This window comes from Palaemon carinicauda, chromosome 22, assembly GCF_036898095.1.
Source record: "Palaemon carinicauda isolate YSFRI2023 chromosome 22, ASM3689809v2, whole genome shotgun sequence".
NCBI classification, from domain to species: Eukaryota; Metazoa; Arthropoda; class Malacostraca; order Decapoda; family Palaemonidae; genus Palaemon; species Palaemon carinicauda.
The window spans coordinates 112,697,527-112,717,214 of NC_090746.1; the positions used below are offsets into that span (position 1 = coordinate 112,697,527).

The 19,688-nt window shown below is 40.6% G+C and overlaps 2 protein-coding genes across 2 annotated transcripts in view; one reads left to right on the plus strand and one right to left on the minus strand.

Annotated features, from left to right (window-relative positions):
* LOC137616694 (protein disulfide-isomerase A5-like) overlaps positions 1–16,508 on the plus strand; it is a 29,163-nt gene extending 12,655 nt beyond the window's left edge. The window contains exons 7-8 of the mRNA XM_068346688.1: positions 4,970–5,156; positions 13,910–16,508. Of these exons, the coding sequence (XP_068202789.1) occupies positions 4,970–5,156; positions 13,910–14,172 (450 nt within the window). The 3' untranslated portion in view covers positions 14,173–16,508. The remainder of the gene's footprint in view (positions 1–4,969; positions 5,157–13,909) is intronic.
* LOC137616241 (techylectin-5A-like) overlaps positions 1–19,688 on the minus strand; it is a 72,862-nt gene that overhangs the window by 24,059 nt on the left and 29,115 nt on the right. The gene's annotated exons all lie outside the window — the stretch shown is intronic.

Below are 19,688 nucleotides of genomic sequence, written 5' to 3' on the forward strand. Positions count from 1 at the left end.
AAAGACGATTTTTTCCATGGAGACCACAAAGTCAGTCTTACCAGCGGTCAGAAAGGAAGACTGGATGGTCTCTCTAGACCTAAGGGACGCCTACTTCCACATCCCCATTCACTCAGACTCCCAACCCTTTCTGAGATTCGTCTTCGAAGATGTGGTTTACCAGTTTCGGGCCCTGTGCTTTGGCCTAAGCACAGCTCCTCTCGTGTTTACGAGGCTGATGAGGAATGTGGCGAAATTCCTCCACTTATCGGACATCCGAGCCTCCCTTTATTTGGACGACTGGCTTCTCAGAGCCTCTTCCAGTCGTCGCTGTCTGAAGGATCTCAATTGGACTCTAGATCTGACCAAGGAATTGGGACTCCTAGTCAATTTGGAAAAGTCGCAGCTGGTCCCATCCCAAACTATTCTGTATTTAGGGATGGAGATTCACAGTCAAGCTTTTCGGGCTTTTCCGTCGGCCCCCAGAATAGATCAAGCCCTGCTCTCCATCCAGAAGATGCTGAAGAAAGAACGCTGCTCAGTCAGGCTGTGGATGAGTCTGGTAGGGACGCTGTCATCCCTGGAGCAATTTGTATCACTGGGAAGACTACACCTCCTTCCTCTTCAATTCCATCTGGCTTTTCACTGGAAAAAGGACAAGACGCTAGAGGCGGTCTCGATCCCGATTTCCGAAAAGATAAAGTCTTGTCTGACTTGGTGGAAGGAAAATATCAACCTAAGAGAGGGTCTTCCCCTGGCAGTGCAGATACCCAACCACGTTCTCTTCTCGGACGCATCGGACTTGGGCTGGGGCGCGACGCTGGACGGTCGGGAATGCTCAGGTCTGTGGAACTCGAGTCAGAGGGGCATGCATATCAACTGCAAGGAGCTTTTGGCGGTTCATCTGGCCTTGAGAAGCTTCGAGTATCTCCTTCGAGGCAAAGTGGTGGAAGTAAACTCGGACAACACCACGGCCTTGGCGTACATCTCCTAACAGGGAGGTACCCACTCACTGATGTTGTACGAGATCGCAAGGGACCTGCTCATCTGGTCAAAAGATCGAGGCATCTCCCTAGTAACGAGGTTCATCCAGGGCGACTTGAACGTCCTAGCAGATTGTCTCAGTCGGAAAGGTCAGGTAATTCCAACCGAATGGACCCTCCACAAGGATGTGTGCAAGAGACTTTGGGCGACTTGGGGTCAACCCACCATAGATCTCTTTGCAACCTCGCTGACCAAGAGGCTTCCAATCTATTGCTCTCCAGTCCCGGACCCAGCAGCAATACATATAGATGCCTTCTTCCTAGATTGGTCACATCTGGATCTTTACGCATTCCCACCATTCAAGATTGTCAACAAGGTACTGCAGAAGTTTGCCTCTCACGAAGGGACAAGGTTGACGTTAGTTGCTCCCCTCTGGCCCGCGAGAGAATGGTTCACCGAGGTACTTCGATGGTTAGTAGACGTTCCCAGAAGTCTTCCTCTAAGAGTAGACCTTCTACGTCAGCCACACGTAAAGAAGGTACACCAAAGCCTCCACGCTCTTCGTTTGACTGCCTTCAGACTATCGAAAGACTCTCGAGAGCTAGAGGCTTTTCGAAGGAGGCAGCCAGTGCGATTGCTAGAGCAAGGAGAGCGTCTACCATTAGAGTCTACCAATCGAAGTGGGAAGTCTTCCGAGACTGGTGCAAGTCAGTTTCTGTATCCTCGACCAGTACCTCTGTAGCCCAAATAGCTGATTTTCTCTTATACCTGAGAAAAGGACGATCCCTTTCAGCTCCCACTATCAAGGGCTACAGAAGCATGTTGGCATCGGTCTTCCGGCATAGAGGCTTAGATCTTTCCAACAATAAAGATCTTCAAGACCTCCTTAAGTCTTTCGAGACCACTAAGGAGCGTCGTTTGGCTACTCCTGGGTGGAATTTAGACGTGGTCCTAAGATTCCTCATGTCAGACAGGTTTGAGCCTTTACAGTCAGCCTCCCTGAAAGATCTCACTCTTAAGACTCTTTTCCTGGTATGCTTAGCCTCGGCTAAAAGAGTCAGTGAGATTCATGCCTTCAGCAAGAACATCGGATTTTCGTCAGAAAAAGCTACTTGTTCTCTGCAACTTGGTTTTCTAGCCAAAAATGAGCTACCTTCTCGTCCTTGGCCTAAATCTTTCGATATTCCCAGCTTATCGGAGATCGTAGGCAATGAACTAGAAAGAGTCTTATGCCCTGTTAGAGCTCTTAAGTTCTACTTAGCTCGTACTAAACCTTTACGAGGCCAATCTGAAGCTTTATGGTGTTCGGTTAAGAAACCATCCTTGCCTATGTCAAAGAATGCTTTGTCATACTTTATCAGATTGTTAATACGAGAAGCTCATTCACAAATGAGTGAGGAAGACCGATCTTTGCTTAAGGTTAAGACGCACGAGGTTAGAGCTGTAGCAACTTCCGTGGCCTTTAAGCAAAATAGATCTCTGCAAAGTATAATGGACGCAACCTATTGGAGAAGCAAGTCAGTGTTCGCGTCATTTTACTTGAAAGATGTCCAGTTTCTTTACGAGAACTGCTACACACTGGGACCATTCGTAGCAGCGAGTGCAGTAGTGGGTGAGGGCTCAACCACTACAATTCCCTAATTCCATATCCTTTTAATCTGTCTCTTGAAATGTTTTAATGTTGTTTTTATGGGTTGTCCGGAAGGCTAAGAAGCCTTTCGCATCCTGGTTGATTTGGCGGGTGGTCAAAGTCATTTCTTGAGAGCGCCCAGATTAGGGGTTTGATGAGGTCCTGTTGTATGGGTTGCAGCCCTTGATACTTCAGCTCCTGGGGGTCTGTCAGCATCCTAAGAGGATCGCTGGGCTCCGTAAGGAAGACGTACTTACAAGGCAGAGTAATCGTCTAAGTCGACTTCCTTACCAGGTACCTATTTATTTTGGTTTTGTTATATTGATAACTGTCAAAATGAAATAAAAAACTCTTAGCTTATACGATGTAAACATATTTAACTGGTCTCTACCCACCTCCTTGGGTGTGAATCAGCTATTATATATTCACCGGCTAAGTTAAATATTTAAAAATGATATTTTAATTATAAAATAAATTTTTGAATATACTTACCCGGTGAATATATAAATTAAACGACCCTCCCTTCCTCCCCAATAGAGACGCAGTGGGATGAGAAGAAATTGAGTCTTTGTTTACATCGAGAGTGGTATCTGGCCGACAGTTGGCGCTGGTGGGCACACCCGCAACCTGAATAGCGATCGCTGGCGAGTTTTTACTGTTTTTTGTCTGTCGAGCAACAGAGTTGCAGCTATTATATATTCACCGGGTAAGTATATTCAAAAATTTATTTTATAATTAAAATATCATTTTGATAGTATGTGTGCCTATGCTTGTAATATGGTATACTAGTTATAGATTGTTGTGGGAGCTGATAAAGAAAAGGAATGCGGTAATACCTCGGTTTATGGGTTTAATTCTTTTCTGAGAGCAAACTAGCAACCGCAGATTCTCGTATCCTTGAGCAATTTTTCCCGTAAGAAATAAAGGAAATTCACTTGATGCATTCCACATATCCATAATACATGTACTGTATATTGTGCACTTATTTTTGAAGGTTTTTAATTGTAATTAATGTTGAAATCATAACCCCTAGCATCAGAAGCTAGTGAAAATTATTATTCACAATTAAATAATATCTATATGGCCAAGTTAACTTGCACTTTACCTTTGAGGATAGTTGGCTGGTGTAGGGAGACAGAGTGGAAGAGGAAGAGGGGGTGTACTGCTGGTGGGGTAGAATATAGCGAGAGTTCTCTTTCGAACAATGTTCCCTATAACTCACTGAATCACTTGATTTTCGTGATCTGGATACTTGGTCGTCTTTTTTTAAACTCTTACATTCAACTTTTAAAGGAACCTATCTAGGAATGGAGTGAACACTGCTTTGGTAGCGAATGGGCACCGCATGACTGATTTCTGTGGATTGGTGGATTGCGTGCTCGTCTCGTTAGTACTTGTCCACAGAAAATGCCCTTGTGGAGCAAAGAATGGAGCAACGCTCTTTGCTTTCAGACTGATGCAATTATTGTTACCCTATTCAAATTTGTATACTCATTATCAGAGTTACTCGTAACCCTAGGTACTAGCATGTTTTAAAAAGGGATTGATGTAGAGAGCTGGCCAGAATGTGGTGGAAAGGTCATGTGAACTGAAATTCTGAAGATTGGAAAGTTTTGGACTCAATGATGAAAATGGATGAAGAACACTTGATCTTGATTAGAAAAGCAGTGCAAAGATATGATTGTAGTAAGACTAAGACCACTAAGTTCCTGGAAATAGTGAAGAAATAGAAATATTATAACAGTAGCATAAAGTAAAACGAGGTACTCTTCTACAGTTGTCATATCAACTGGTACATGTCAGAAATATTGTGGAAGTCAGTCAAAGGGAGTGTGTTTTTGGATCGTGAAAATTAACTTGAATTATGTTATCGTTAATCATAAATTGCTTTCATGAATATCAAAATAAATTTTAGAAATGAAAGTGAATAATGAAATTGAATATTTGTAACCAGTATAATAAGAGAAAATAGTTTGAAAATAAGGAGCAATAAGTTTAATGAGGAAATTTTGATACCACCTTTTATTTTCCCATTTCACAGCATGAAATATTGTGTACCATGGCCTAAGAAAAGCATGGTGTAATTAAGTAACAAGGCCATATTATTAATCATAGTGTTTGCAATGAAATAATATAATCTGTATAGTACAATTTATGATAGTAATGAATATGAAAAATATATAGTTCACATGAAGCGATTTATTTTATATATACATATCCCATATATACATATTTATAATAAAATAATCTTTTCATAACATCCCAGCTTTAATGGCATAACAAACTCGGGTAATGGGAATTTTTTTATTGTATGTATCCCTTTCATGAATTGTAGAAGCCCCATATATTAATGCAGAGCTCTTATTTGTTTATCAGGAAGTAGACTTTGTGAAGTTCATGGAGGATCCTGAGAATCCCTTAAGTGGCTCACCACCTCCCCCGCCTTCACCATTGGATGAGTGGTCATCGGTGCAAGGGGGAAATTTGATCCACCACCTCACTGAAGCCACCTTCGATAGCTTCATCAACAATAAAGAGGCGCTTGTTATGTTTTATGCTCCTTGTAAGTAGATATTTGTTCTTTTATGTTTTTTTTTTTCAAAACATGCAAATAACATACCCAAACTAAGAGTTTAATTTATTACATACAGTATGTGGCATATGGTTGGTTCTTACAAAAACAAGAGTTTGCTTATTCATTGTAGATCTGTATTTTTATGTTTAGGAACCAACATTCCATTAAAGACTAAAGCAAGTTTGTAATAAAAGCTGTATGTGTTAATACAAATAAGCTGAAATGTCCTTACGCTAGGACAAAGGTGATAGACCAGTAATAAAATTCATAATCATCTCTCCCATATCCTAACTTGATTTAAGGTTTTACATTTGATTAAATGTCATGACTTCATTGATACGAAATATGGTCTTTGTTGATGCCTTTTAATGGGACATGCTCCCCCCCCCTTATCCCTTGAAACATGGCAAGTGGGTGGTGATATTGTTGCCGTGAGAAGGGAGTGGTTTTTATACTATATGCAGATAGAGAAAATTATATTTAATTTTTAAGGTTAAAAAATTATGTTGAACTACCAAATTAATAGCATTTTGAAATTTGAAGATAAATATGTCTGATTTGTCTAGCATCAGCCTGATTCCCAGTATCAATATTTTCTAAGCCTTTTTTTAGCAATTTTCTTCTAGTGCTACTGATAAAACAACCCCCATCAGTTCCCAAAGCTGCATCTTATTTCAGAATTTTGTCATCACTCCATAGCATTTCTTGTATTTCTCAACTCAAACCCAGTTATTGTATCTCCCTTTGGTCCCTTTCTTCTGTACCAGCTCGTTCAAAAATAGATTTTTTCAATATTAAACTTACCCGATAATCATGTAGCTGTCAACTCCGTTGCCCGACAGAATTCTACGGAAGGGATACGCCAGCGATCGCTATACAAGAGGGGGGTGTACTCACAAGCGCCACCTGTGGCCAGGTACTGCAGTACTTCTTGTTGACACCACTTCAATTTTTCCTCTGTCGTGCTTCCGGCAAGACGTTCATGGATACGCTTATAATTTTGGAGTCTTGTTCATGGTTTTTGGTGAAGTATTGCTCTAAGATTTCAGCTTTCGCTATTCAGGAAGTTTTATTATTGGCTTAGCTAGCTTTTGGAATTAATTTGATTAATTATGGTGACGAAGAGAGTATGAACTCTCTTTCACCTTTAAATGGCCGACCCTTCCCTTAGACGGAAGTGTTGGTGTCTAAGAGAGTATAGACTCTCTTTCTTAATTTTGCTTAACAAAAGTTATAGATTTATTTTATATCTCTCCGCCTTTTATAGGCCTCTTCGATTAACTTCCTTTTTTTATAAATTTATATATTCGACCTTTCCTAATAGTAGGCGGTCTTTTCTTGTACCGAAGTTAATTAACATTGAGCCCGTCATTTCGGTTTTACCTGTTAACATATTATGCTATTTTAATGTTTTTGAAAGAATTTCTTTGATAGTCTCGTACTGTTTCAAAGTTGAACTAACGTTTTGTTTTGTCTCTGCAGTTGTTGACGTTCAGAACGTTCAACTTGCGCTCTATCGTTACGATAGAGAGAGAATTTTCACGGTGTCACGTTGCAGTAAGAGTAAACCGTTTTCTAGCGTTTTGTTCATTCTTTCTTAGCTTAATGGTTTTAATTCTAATAAAGGAACTTTTTATTTGGGAAATCTTTCAGTTTTTTTCCTTTAACAATAATATGTTTTAACGAGTATATATGATTGGGCTCTTCTCTCAGGTTCTAAGTCAAGAGAGAGAGAGAGAGAGAGATAGAGACGGAGGGAGAGAGAGCTGGATAAACGTTTCGTTCAAGCGAGTAACGTTGTTATCGTTTTTGCTCTTCTCCCTAGTCTCTTTAGGGGAAGAAGGTAAACGTTTCTAGAGTTTATTCTTGTTCTCAAGCTTTATGCGGTGAGAGATTTTAAACGTAGTTTATTTGATCTAGTGTTTAGTCTCTTTCCAGCCACTGAATTATTTATCTTTCATTAGATTTTTCTGTTACATTGTAATTCTGTTTTCGCAATTACTAACTTTTAAGGAAGGATAGAATTGCGTGTTTCAGGTACAAACCACTTAAAGTTTCGAGTTCAGTGAAATAAGTGCAAACAGAAATTCAAAAGTGATAAGTGATTACCGCAAAGTGTGTCAGTGTTGTGCGTGAGGGTACTTCTGTGCGTGCCAGTCGTCCTCCCAGTCCGGGACCTCTTGCAAGCTCCCAAGCCCAGGGGAGAAGCAATGTCGAAGGGCAAAAGGGTTCGGCAGGCCTTGATCGGCGCACAGAAGTATCCTCGGTGGTTGCGGGCGTGTCTTACAGAGACCGTCACTCCCACCCGCAGACGATTGAGCCCTTATTTTACTCGTCTGCAGAAGAAATTTCGGGGAGTAAACGCTGGACTCAGGTCTCAAGACCTCTTAAACGTAAAGTCCAGACCTCTAGAGTTCAATAACCCGGATGCAGTCATTGGGTTAGCTCTGACTCTCCGCAGTCATCAGGTGACTGCACACCTCCTAAGAGAGGTAAGGTGATGCCGCAACAGACCTCATCTTCTGTTAAGGCTTTGCCTCAGCAGACCTTAGCGTCTGCCGACCCCAAGATGACTTTGCTGCAGTCCATGTAGTCACAGCTTGCGGTCTTAATGCGTGAGTGTCAGGCTGAGAAGGTTACACCTCCTCCTGCGATCGCTCCGCCTCACCGCAGTCCAGTCTGCCAGGCGTACGATGTTGAGGTTCCTCAGGATACCTTACCGCGTACTGAGTTGCCAGTTACCAGCGGTGTGCAGCAACCTCCGCCTTCCTTAAGGCAACCTCAGCAATGGGAGCAGGAATCTTATGCCTTACTTCCTCCGCTTCCGCTTGCGGTTCCACCAGCGAGGCAACAATCTCTTGAGGTACGACAACCTCTTCCATCAATGAGGCAGCCACCTCAGCACTCGCTGCAGCGACCTCAACTTGGTAATAACAAATGACAATAATAACACCTCATTACTTTCATAACTTGCATTTGTAATCATATACATGTATGCCTACACAAACATTATGATAATGGAGGTTATTTGTATTACTTAATATAAAAATATATATGTATTCCTTGCAATATATTTTTAACAAAATCGCAAAATATGGCAAAAATATCTTCAAAACAAAAATGAATCATGAGTTATGAATGTAAGGTAAATATTATGTTGATATTAAAACCCCATGCAAGCATGCATGAAGTAATGCAGTGTTGCCAACAGGGCGAGTTTCCCTTTCCTGAGGTGAAGTAGATTATAGTGCATTTAGTGCAGCTTAATTCTACGATTATCATGCCGGCTATCAAATTCATCAACGCGAGACAAGAACTGCGTTCTGCGCAGCCGCTACCTCAACTCTCGCAGCTCACACCTCAGGAACCTCAACTCGTTCCTCAGGAACCTGCTACTGCGCATCCGCAACCCTTACAGCAAGCGCAACTCTTGAGGCAGCAACCTCATGCTATGAGTCAGCCACCTCAACGCATGCATCTGCCACTTTCTCCTCAACTTGAGCCTCTTCCCATTCAACAAACAGTCTAAATCAATTCCCTCGGCACGTGCACTTTCAATGCACAGTAATGCGATATTACTCGCTCTAGCACTGGTCATGGAATTTCTGAGAAATGTTACACGCCATGCAACACGCTCTGCTTACCTTTCAGCATGCTCTACATACAGCATGCTCTGCATACAACATGCTCTGCATACCTTACCGCATGCTTCTCAGTCACTCATCTTTGGTTGTTGCCAACTCACTAGACTGTCAAGCAATTTCATAACGTTGCCTTCTAGTCTGCTGCTTTTGCACCAGTGAAACCCTCACTGAGAGAACTTAGCTTTTCTCGGATATGGTCCCTGTAGATGAGAAAGTGCTTTTCTCCCTCCTTCTGATATTCCCTTGAGGACTCTGTCATTTGGAGAGGAGCCTTTAGCTGCGTAGCCTCCTATGGACTTTTATTTAAGCATAACATGCTTCCAGGGAAGGTAATGGTTCCACTTCAGTCGCTAACCCCGTCTGTTACCACACCTGCTCCCATAGACCTTGAGCTGTGTTGCAAGACATGCAGTCCAAGCTTAGTCCTTGTTAGAGGATTTTTTGTTTACGGAGTCAGTGTGTCACTGGGAAGACGTTCAACAACCAGCAGAAGTGACTTGTTGTGACGCAGTGCGGCAACCTCAGCAACCCGATAAGGAGTTGTCTGTATGACCCAGACAGTCTAGACAGCTTCGGGTTGTCACTGTACTTCCTCGCTTCCCCATGGTTGACAGTTCACAGACTGTGCAGCAGTACCATGATCTTGTGTCCGGCTCCGTCAGACGACTGGCTTTTAAGAGCTCCCATAAGTCGTCGCTGTCTGGAGATTCTCAGATGGACTATGGATCTGACCAAGGAACTGGGCCTCCTGGTCAATTTTGAGGAGTCTCAGCTCGTCCCATCCCAGACCATTGTCTCCCTGGGTATGGATCTTCAGAGTCGAGCTTTTCGGGCTTTTCCGTCGGCCCCAAGGATCTTCCAAGCCCTAGAATGCATCCAGAGCATGCTGAGAAGGAACCGATGCTCAGTCAGGTAGTGGATGAGTCTAACAGGGACACTTTCATCGCTGGCCCTGTTCATCGTGTTAGGGAGACTCCACCTCCCCCCCTTCAGTATCATCTAGCTGCTCACTGGATAAAGGACATGACGCTAGAGACGGTCTCAGTTCCTGTTTCCGAAGAGAGGAGGTCTTCTCTCGCGTGGTGTAAGAACAGCTTTCTTCTCAAGGAAGTCTACCTTTGGCTGTTCAGAAACCCGACCGCCGTCTCCTCTCGGACGCATCAGACACGGGCTGGGGTGCGACTTTGGACGGACAGGAATGCTCGGGAACATGGAATCAGGAGCAAAGGACACTTCACATCAATTGCAAGGAGTTGTTGGCGGTTCTTCTGGCCTTGATAAACTTCAAGTCCCTCCAGCTTAACAAAGTGGTGGAGGTGGACTCTGACAACACCACAGCCCTGGCTTACATCTTCAAGCAGGGAGGGACTCTTTCGTGAAGTTGTTCTAGATCGCAAAGGACCTCCTCATCTGGTCTAAAGATCGAAAGCTCACGCTGGTAACGAGGTTCATTCAGGGCGGTATGAATGTCATGGCAGATCACCTCAGCCGGAAGGGTCAGGTCATCCCCACAGAGTGGACCCTTCACAAGAATGTTTGCAGCAGACTTTGGGCCCTGTGGGGTCAGCCAACCATAGATCTGTTCGCTACCTCGATAACCTAGAGACTCCTGTTGTATTGTTCTCCGATTCCAGACCCAGCAGCAGTTCACGTGGATGCTTTTCTGCTGGATTGGTTCCATCTCGACCTGTATGCATTCCCGCCGTTCAAGATTGTCAACAGGGTACTTCAGAAGTTCTCCTCTCGCAAAGGGACACGGCTGACGTTGGTTGGCTCCGCTCTGGCCCGCGAGAGAATGGTTCTTAGAGGTACTGCAATGGCTGGTCGACATTCCCAGGACTCTTCCTCTAGGAGTGAACCTTCTACGTCTACCTCACGTAAAGAAGGTACACCCAAACCTCCACGCTCTTCGTCTGACTGCCTTCAGACTTTCGAAAGACTCTCAAGAGCTAGGGGCTTTTCGAAGGAGGCAGCCAGAGCGATTGCCAAAGCAAGGAGAACATCCACTCTCAGAATCTATCAGTCTCAAGGGGAAGTCTTCCGTAGCTGGTACAAGACCAATGCAGTTTCCTCAACCAGTACCACTGTAACCCAGATTGCTGACTTCCTGTTATATCTAAGGAAAGTAAGATCCCTTTCAGCTCCTACGATCAAGGGTTACAGAAGTATGTTGGCAGCGGTTTTCCGCCACAGAGGCTTGGATCTTTCCACCAACAAAGATCTACAGGACCTCCCTAGGTCTTTTGAGACCTCAAAGGAACGTCGGTTGTCCACTCCAGGCTGGAATCTAGACGTGGTCCTAAGGTTCCTTATGTCATCAAGATTTGAACCTCTCCAATCAGCCTCTTTTTAGGACCTCACATTAAAAACTCTTTTCCTCGTGTGCTTGACAACAGCTAAAAGAGTAAGTGAGATCCACGCCTTCAGCAGGATCATTGTTTTCACATCTGAAACGGCTACATGTTCCTTGCAGCTCGGTTTTTGCTAAACGAGCTTCCTTCACGTCCTTGGCCTAAGTCGTTCGAGATCCCAAGCCTGTCCAACTTGGTGGGGAATGAACTGGAGAGAGTACTTTGCCCAGTTAGAGCTCTTAGGTACTATCTAAAAAGGTCTTAACCTTTACGAGGACAATCAGAAGCCTTATGGTGTGCTATCAAGAAACCTTCTTTTCCAAGTTCTAAGAACTCAGTTTCTTACCATTCAGGCTTCTGATTAGGGAAGCACATTCTCATCTGAAGGAAGAAGACCTTGCTTTGCTGAAGGTAAGGACACATGAAGTGGGAGCTGTGGCTACTTCAGTGGCCTTCAAACAGAGCCATTCTCTGCAGAGTGTTATGGATGCAACCTATTGGAGAAGCAAGTCAGTGTTCGCATCATTCTATCTCAAAGATGTCCAGTCTCTTTACGAGTACTGCTACACCCTGGGACCATTCGTAGCAACGAATGCAGTAGTAGGCGAGGGCTCAGCCACTACATTCCCATAATCCCATAACCTTTTAACCTTTCTCTTGAATACTTTTTATGGGTTGTACGGTCGGCTAAGAAGCCTTCCACATCCTTGTTGATTTGGCGGGTGGTCAATTCTTTCTTGAGAAGCGCCGAGGTTAAAGGTTGTGATGAGGTCCTTTAGTATGGGTTGCAGCCCTTGATACTTCAGCACCTTAGAGTTGTTCAGCCTCCTAAGAGGAACGCTGCGCTCAGTAAGGAAGACGAACTTATTTAAGGCAGAGTAATGGCTCAAGTCGACTTCCTTACCAGGTACTTGTAATTTCATTGTTATTTTGAATAACTGATAATATGAAATACGGGATACTTAGCTTCTTGATATACATGTACACTGGTTTTCACCCACCTCCCTGGGTGTGAATCAGCTACATGATTATCGGGTAAGTTTAATATTGAAAAATGTTATTTTCATTAGTAAAATAAATTTTTGAATATACTTACCCGATAATCATGATTTAATTGACCCACCCTTCCTCCCCATAGAACCAGTGGACCGAGGAAAAATTGAAGTGGTGTCAACAAGAAGTACTGCAGTACCTGGCCACAGGTGGCGCTTGTGAGTACACCCCCCTCTTGTATAGCGATCGCTGGCGTATCCCTTCCGTAGAATTCTGTCGGGCAACGGAGTTGACAGCTACATGATTATCGGATAAGTATATTCAAAAATTTATTTTACTAATGAAAATAACATATTTCAATGAAACTTTCTGAATTTCTTATGCAAATTACATAATTGAAAATATGAATCCAGAAGAGTACCCAATTTTATAGCCTGTATAGCTTTCCTTAAGTTCATAGACACCAATATTTGGTGCTGTTTTCGTATGCGATCTCAAAGTAGTGCTTTTGCTTTGGTATGTGATCTCGCCTTATAGTAGCGAACTCACTTCACTACACTGTAAAGCAAGAACCATTAGATTTTCTAAAAAAAAGTATATATATCTGGAATAATTATCTAAGACAATAATCAATCATTGATGTTAGCATGCGCTGGTCAACGTTACCGCTTCCCAGTGCATACAGAGCTTGATGTTTTTATTTTTTCGCAAGCGAAGAGAGCGCATGGCGAAGTAAGAACCATTAGATTTTCTATTCGTTTTTTTTTTACGTATTAAAAATATTGAGACCGCATACCAAGGCAAAAGAACAATTTCTGAGATCATGCCGTAAATGAGATCGCATATCAAAACAGTACCCAATATTCTGTTCCAAACTTTAATATTATTTAATATTGGACTTTCCTTTACTTCACGACACCTCAAAAGAATATAGATTCTTATTCTGATCAAGATGAGTCTTTGAAATAACAGTCTTTAAGGAATATGGCAAAAATGTTACCTATAAACGTAGTCAAAGTGTATAGCTTCAAGCAATGGTTCAACCTTAATTATTAGCATTCTGAATATGAAAACTATAATATTTTTGCAATTCCATTGTTTTCTCTTGAAAATAAGATCCTGGGAGGTGTCAGACTTCTAGAGAGCTAAATGGTCTGTTGAAAAATAGACACATCCCGAATTTGGCTATACTGTAGTATCCTCATCTCTCAAAGTCTAGTAAACCTTTGTACCATGGTCTTCAACTGTCTTGGGTTAGAGTTTTCTTGCTTGAGGGTACACTCGGGTACACTTTTCTATCTAATTTTTCTTCTTGTTTTGTTAAAGTTTTTATAGTTTATATAGGATATATTCATTTTTATGATGTGACTGTTCTTAAACTATTTTATTTTTCCTGTTTCCTTTCCTCACTGGGCTGCTTTCCCTTTTGGGGCCCCTGGGCTTATAGCTTCCTGCTTTTCCAACTAGGGTTGTAGCCTGGCTAGAAATAATAATAACCTCACGAATAATGCCAAAATGTCTTGTATCATTTCAAACTAGGTGAATAACATTAATAGATTTTGATGTGAAACAGAATTAGTAGTAATATGAACTTTAACATTTTTTACCTTAGTAACTATTATGTGGGGAATTTGTTCTTTACTCTTTATCCGTAAAATGTTTGATGTCTCATGAAATTACGAAACATTTTTTTATATTTACACTCATCACAGGAAAAGACAACAAAAATAAAATTAACCATTTAAATTTATAGGGTGTGGCCATTGTAAAGCCATGAAGGGAGACTACGGTCAAGCAGCTGTTGAATTAGCAGCCGAAGGTCAGACTGGCGTACTTGCGTCTGTAGATGCCACCGTAGAACGAAGTCTGGCAACGCGTTTCCAGATCCGAGGCTTCCCGACACTGAAGTTTTTCAGACATGGACAGCTCATAACGGAGTATAATCGAAGTCGAAAGGCTGCTGATATTATCGATTTTATGAAGAATCCTCCTCGTGAAGCTAAAGATGAGCTATAGATAAGTGAATGCATTAGTTTTTATAATGGTTGTTAGTATTTGAATATTTGTTGGAAATTACTTACCACCATGGACAAGTAATGTACAGTACTATGTGGTCCAATCTCAGATTTAACTGTTAGGTAATATATCTAATTTTGAGGATTATTTCGTTGCTTATTATTTGAGTGATAAGTGTCAAATGATCTTATTTATCTTTTAAAACTTGTTCTTGATTTATGTTGTTATTTGTTATGCCTATACTTGTTATAATATATAGTTCATCCTTGTGGAAAGTCAACTGTGGAAAAATCTGTAGTCTCTTCCAATTTTTTTTGTATCTCATAAGCCTTTCTATCAGTTTTAAGGTCAGGAGAATCTCGAAACTGGCAGGTGGGGTTAGTTATGCTAGTTTTAGTATTCAATTTTTTGTATTTCTGTGCTCCATGTTATTAAGGCCCCTTCACCCTGACTTCATGTGTGGCATTATTCAAATAACCAGCTGTGATTGTTTATTGAAGTATCTTATTTTCTTAAGGTTTTGTGCTCTCTAGTGCTACCTTTTGTATGTTTACAAATCTTCTGAAGGTCAGCAATTCAGTGGATTAATTTATGGTAATTTATGAATGCACAAATTAGATATAGTTGTAACTTTTAATATATTAAAGATCTCAAAAGTATGGAAATACATTTACAAGGAATTATAGTTCAAGTAGTATTTAAAAATTTACTGTTGTACAGTATTTGTAGGAAAGGCTTGGAAGCTTTACGTAATGGCTGGAAACGAATTAACTGAAGCCGAATTTAAAATGAAAGGGATTATAGTAAATGATCAGCTTTTTATCACATTGATAACAAGTTAATCTTTCACTCAACTTCCACTCACCATCCTTCTGTGGTCACAAATGCCCCTTTCAGCTAACCTTTCAGAAATAACGAATGGTATATGGATGATGCACACACTTCCAAGTACAAACGGGTATGGCTGGCTCAGATTCAGACTTAATTAGAGGGTAGAGGACTGACATGCACGTTTGCGTAAAATATGAAATGAACAGCTATTAGAATGGAAAGGGAAATGAAAAGTTGATGTATAGTGAGGTGAATGGGGGAAATGTGCAGTATACCGTATGCTTTAGATTGGAAGAAATGGAATTTTTAATCTATAGATATATCAGTATGTTTTTTGTTCTGCTTTTGAAGAAATTGTATTGAAGACTTGGGATGAAAACAAATGTATGTCAAGCAATAGCAGATTTTTTTTTTATTTCTTATCCACCATCTATGCTCTCTGACGATATTGTTAGCATGTTAGATGGAAAATCTTCAATATTAGTTTTCATTTAAGAATAATATTTGGAAATATAAATTCTTGCTTGCAGAATACTTGAAATAATTGTAGTTCAGTACTTCAGCATTTATTACTGTGAATTGTCAGTATTCTTCTTAGCAGTCTATAGGATTTAAAACTGTATTTTTCATACAACCGATACATTGTGTAGCATGCATAAATAGATTGTTGCTGACTGGCCTTGTTTTGATATACATGCAATGATACAATGTTCGCAACATGATACAACAAGCACTTCTCGAGAAAAGTGTATTGGGTGCCGTTGCTAGGGCTCTGATAGTTAGCTTTAACTAGTGCTGTAAGTGCATTAGGGTGAAGGGGTTGCCAGGTTGAGTACAAATAAGGAACTAACGTGATCAAGTAGAATAGGAATTAGCTATAAATTTAAACGTACTTTAAAGTACTAACAGTTGGGATCACATTAGCATCTAGGCAAGCATTCCAGGTAGTTCTAAGATATTCTTTCCTTTCGTGAATTAAATAAAAAGAAGCATTTTATTAATTGTAGAATTGATGATGCTGGCTAATCATTATTCTTCACTTATTAATATGGCATTAATAGGTAGTGTATGTCGAGGTTGTTCTGTACACTGCACCAGCATTTCATGAGAGCCGTCCCTGGTGTGGTCTTATTAGATTGGTTGAGGCTTTTGGGATTATGTTTGATTCATTTAATGTTCATTGTTTTTAAGAGTTGCAATGTAACTTGTAAAGAACAAATTTCTTTTGTAACCTTAGCACATGATTTTACAATTTGTTTTGTCATGTTTTGAAATACTATTAACAGGGAATATTACCATGTACAGTACTTATTTATTACAGTTAGATTTTGGTAGTGGTTTTTATGGATTAACCAATGTAGTTTGCACTTTGTTACAGTACAGTATTTATTTGGTTCTCCATCTTTGAGTATTAAGTCATATTTTTAGTTTTGACTTTTGTAATTTGAATCTTTATGTGCACAAATCTTTTAACATGACATGTTGAAATAAATAAATTACCTTTTTCTGCGAATATTTGTATCCTTTGTAGTGTAAAGCACTTTTTAGACATTTAGGAAGAAAGCTGGCAGATCAAAAGGTAAGAAATAATTATATTTACTTTTCATATGATATTTGTTCATATCAAGAGGCAGCACTGAAATCAATCCAAGAAAGACATTAACATTTCCAAGTTGCTTCCGTTGTAATAATTATGCCTTCAAGAGGCAAATGTCAACTTCAAGGTACAGTCCTTAAATTAAATTCAGTTGAAATGTTTTTATGAGAAAGTTCCATCAAAATGAAATACAGCTTAGGTTATCTATGCCGCGACCAGATGCTTACTGACGAGTCAGACCTAGCAGCACACTCTCGTGAGTTGACCCAGGGTCGCCTCAGGGCGAGTGTCCATCCACCACTGGGCGACCCAACAAGGGAAGCTGAGATAGGGGGAACTACGCAAAATCCTTGGTCGGATAGGGAGGAGATCCCAGATACTCCTAAGAAAGTAGTTCGAGGTAAATACTGTTAGGAAAAATACAAATTACTTAGAATTTGCGAGGTTAGAACTATACCACTTCTCATGACGATTTAGCGAAGACTTTTTCATGAGAGATTTAAAAGACGGATCATAATTCAAGTCTTGTGATAGTGAGCCAGTATGCTTGTATAGATTTATTTGCTTGGTCTGATAAAGTTAACCCCACTAAGTTTTAACCATTTGTTTACCTTTAGCCTTGCCATTTTAGTTTGTTTCATTAGACCCTACAATTGCTTCCTTAAGTCACGAATTTAAGCAAATCAGAAGAATTAAACAGACTCCGTGGCTTAAATTATTATCGAAAGTTTTCATATACATTTCAGAAATTACGTACGTATTCAGATACAGTTTATGAATTATGAATTGATAAAAAACAATATGAAGCTTATGGATTTCCAATTAAGAGCATCAGTTATTTTAAGAAATCAGTAAAACATGCAATACTTTTCTGCAACTAAAAATACATTGATACTCCCCATTTGCCAGGAAACCTAATTACCACTTTATTTCTCATAATAAAAACTCTGAGAATTAAATTTACTGTTTTTCGAAACTACTTATCTATTATATTTTCATTTATGAAGTGGATGGAACAAGAAAATCAAAATGTTTTTTTTTTTCTTGTTCTGTCCACTTCATAGGGGAATATAGTAGGTGGATGTAAAAGGGAGCTAGTGAGGGTTGAAGAGCTAATAAAACAGGGGGTAAAAAGTAAATATCAGGAAAGGTTGAAAATGATATATGACAAAGTGAAAGTAAGAGAAACTGGCAATTTAGAGGAGGAGTGGAAGTTGGTAAAAGAAAATTTTGTTGGGATTGCAAGTAATGTGTGTGGAAAGAAGGTTGTTGGAGGCAGGTTGAGGAAGGGCAGTGTATGGTGGAATGAAGGAGTGAAGGTAAAAGTGGAAGAGAAAAAGAGGGCTTTTGAAGAATGGCTGCAGAGTAATAGTACAGAGAAGTATGAAAAATATAGAGAGAAAAATGTGGAAGTAAAGCGCAAGGTACGTGAGGCAAAGAGGGCAGCTGACCTGAGGTGAGGTCAGGGATTGGGTCATTTATATGAAGAGAATAAGAAGAAGTTTTGGAGAGAAGTGAAGAGAGTAAGGAAGGTTGGCTCAAGAATTGAAGAGACAGTGAAAGATGGAAATGGAAGGTTGTTAAAAGGAGAGGAGGCAAGGAAAAGATGGACGGAATATTTTGAAAGTTTACTGAATGTTGAGGATAATAGGGAGGCAGATATAATTGCTGTTGCAGGTGTTGAGGTGCCAGTGATGGGAGATGAGAATGAGAGAGAGATTACAATAGATGAAGTGAGGAGAGCACTAAATGAAATGAGAGTAGGAAAAGCGTCTGGTATGGATGGTGTGAGAGCTGAGATGTTGAAGGAAGGGGGTGTGACTGTACTTGAATGGTTAGTGAGATTGTTTAATGTGTGTTTTGTGTTGTCAATGGTACCAGTAGATTGGGTTTGTGCATGTATTGTACCATTATATAAGGGTAAGGGAGATGTGCTTGAGTGTTGTAATTCAAGAGGTATTAGTTTGTTAAGCATAGTTGGAAAAGTGTATGGTAGAGTAATGATTAATAGGATCAAGGATAAAACAGAGAATGCAATCTTAGAAATACAGGGTGGTTTTAGAAGAGGTAGGGGTTGTATGAATCAGATTTTTACAGTTAGGCAGATATGCGAGAAATATTTAGCAAAAGGTAAGGAGGTGTATGTTGCGTTTATGGATCTGGAGAAAACGTATGATAGAGTTGATACGGAAGCAATGTGGAATGTGATGAGGTTATATGGAGTTGGTGGAAGGTTGTTGCAAGCAGTGAAAAGTTTCTACAAAGGTAGTAAAGCATGTGTTAGGATAGGAAATGAAGTGAGTGATTGGTTTCCGATGAGAGTGGGGCTGAGACAGGGATGTGTGATGTCGCCGTGGTTGTTTAACTTGTATGTTGATGGAGTGGTGAGAGAGGTGAATGCTCGAGTGCTTGGACGAGGATTAAAACTGGTAGACGAGAATGACCATGAATGGGAGGTAAATCAGTTGTTGTTTGCGGATGATACTGTACTGGTTGCAGACACAGAAGAGAAGCTTGGCCGATTAGTGACAGAATTTGGAAGTGTGTGTGAGAGAAGGAAGTTGAGAGTTGATGTGGGTAAGAGTAAGGTTATGAGATGTACGAGAAGGGAAGGTGGTGCAAGGTTGAATGTCATGTTGAATGGAGAGTTACTTGAGGAGGTGGATCAATTTAAGTACTTGGTGTCTGTTGTTGCAGCAAATGGTGGAGTGGAAGCAGATGTACGTCAGAGAGTGAATGAAGGTTGCAAGCAGTGAAAAGTTTCTACAAAGGTAGTAAAGCATGTGTTAGGATAGGAAATGAAGTGAGTGATTGGTTTCCGATGAGAGTGGGGCTGAGACAGAGATGTGTGATGTCGCCGTGGTTGTTTAACTTGTATGTTGATGGAGTGGTGAGAGAGGTGAATGCTCGAGTGCTTGGACGAGGATTAAAACTGGTAGACGAGAATGACCATGAATGGGAGGTAAATCAGTTGTTGTTTGCGGATGATACTGTACTGGTTGCAGACAGAAGAGAAGCTTGGCCGATTAGTGACAGAATTTGGAAGAGTGTGTGAGAGAAGGAAGTTGAGAGTTAATGTGGGTAAGAG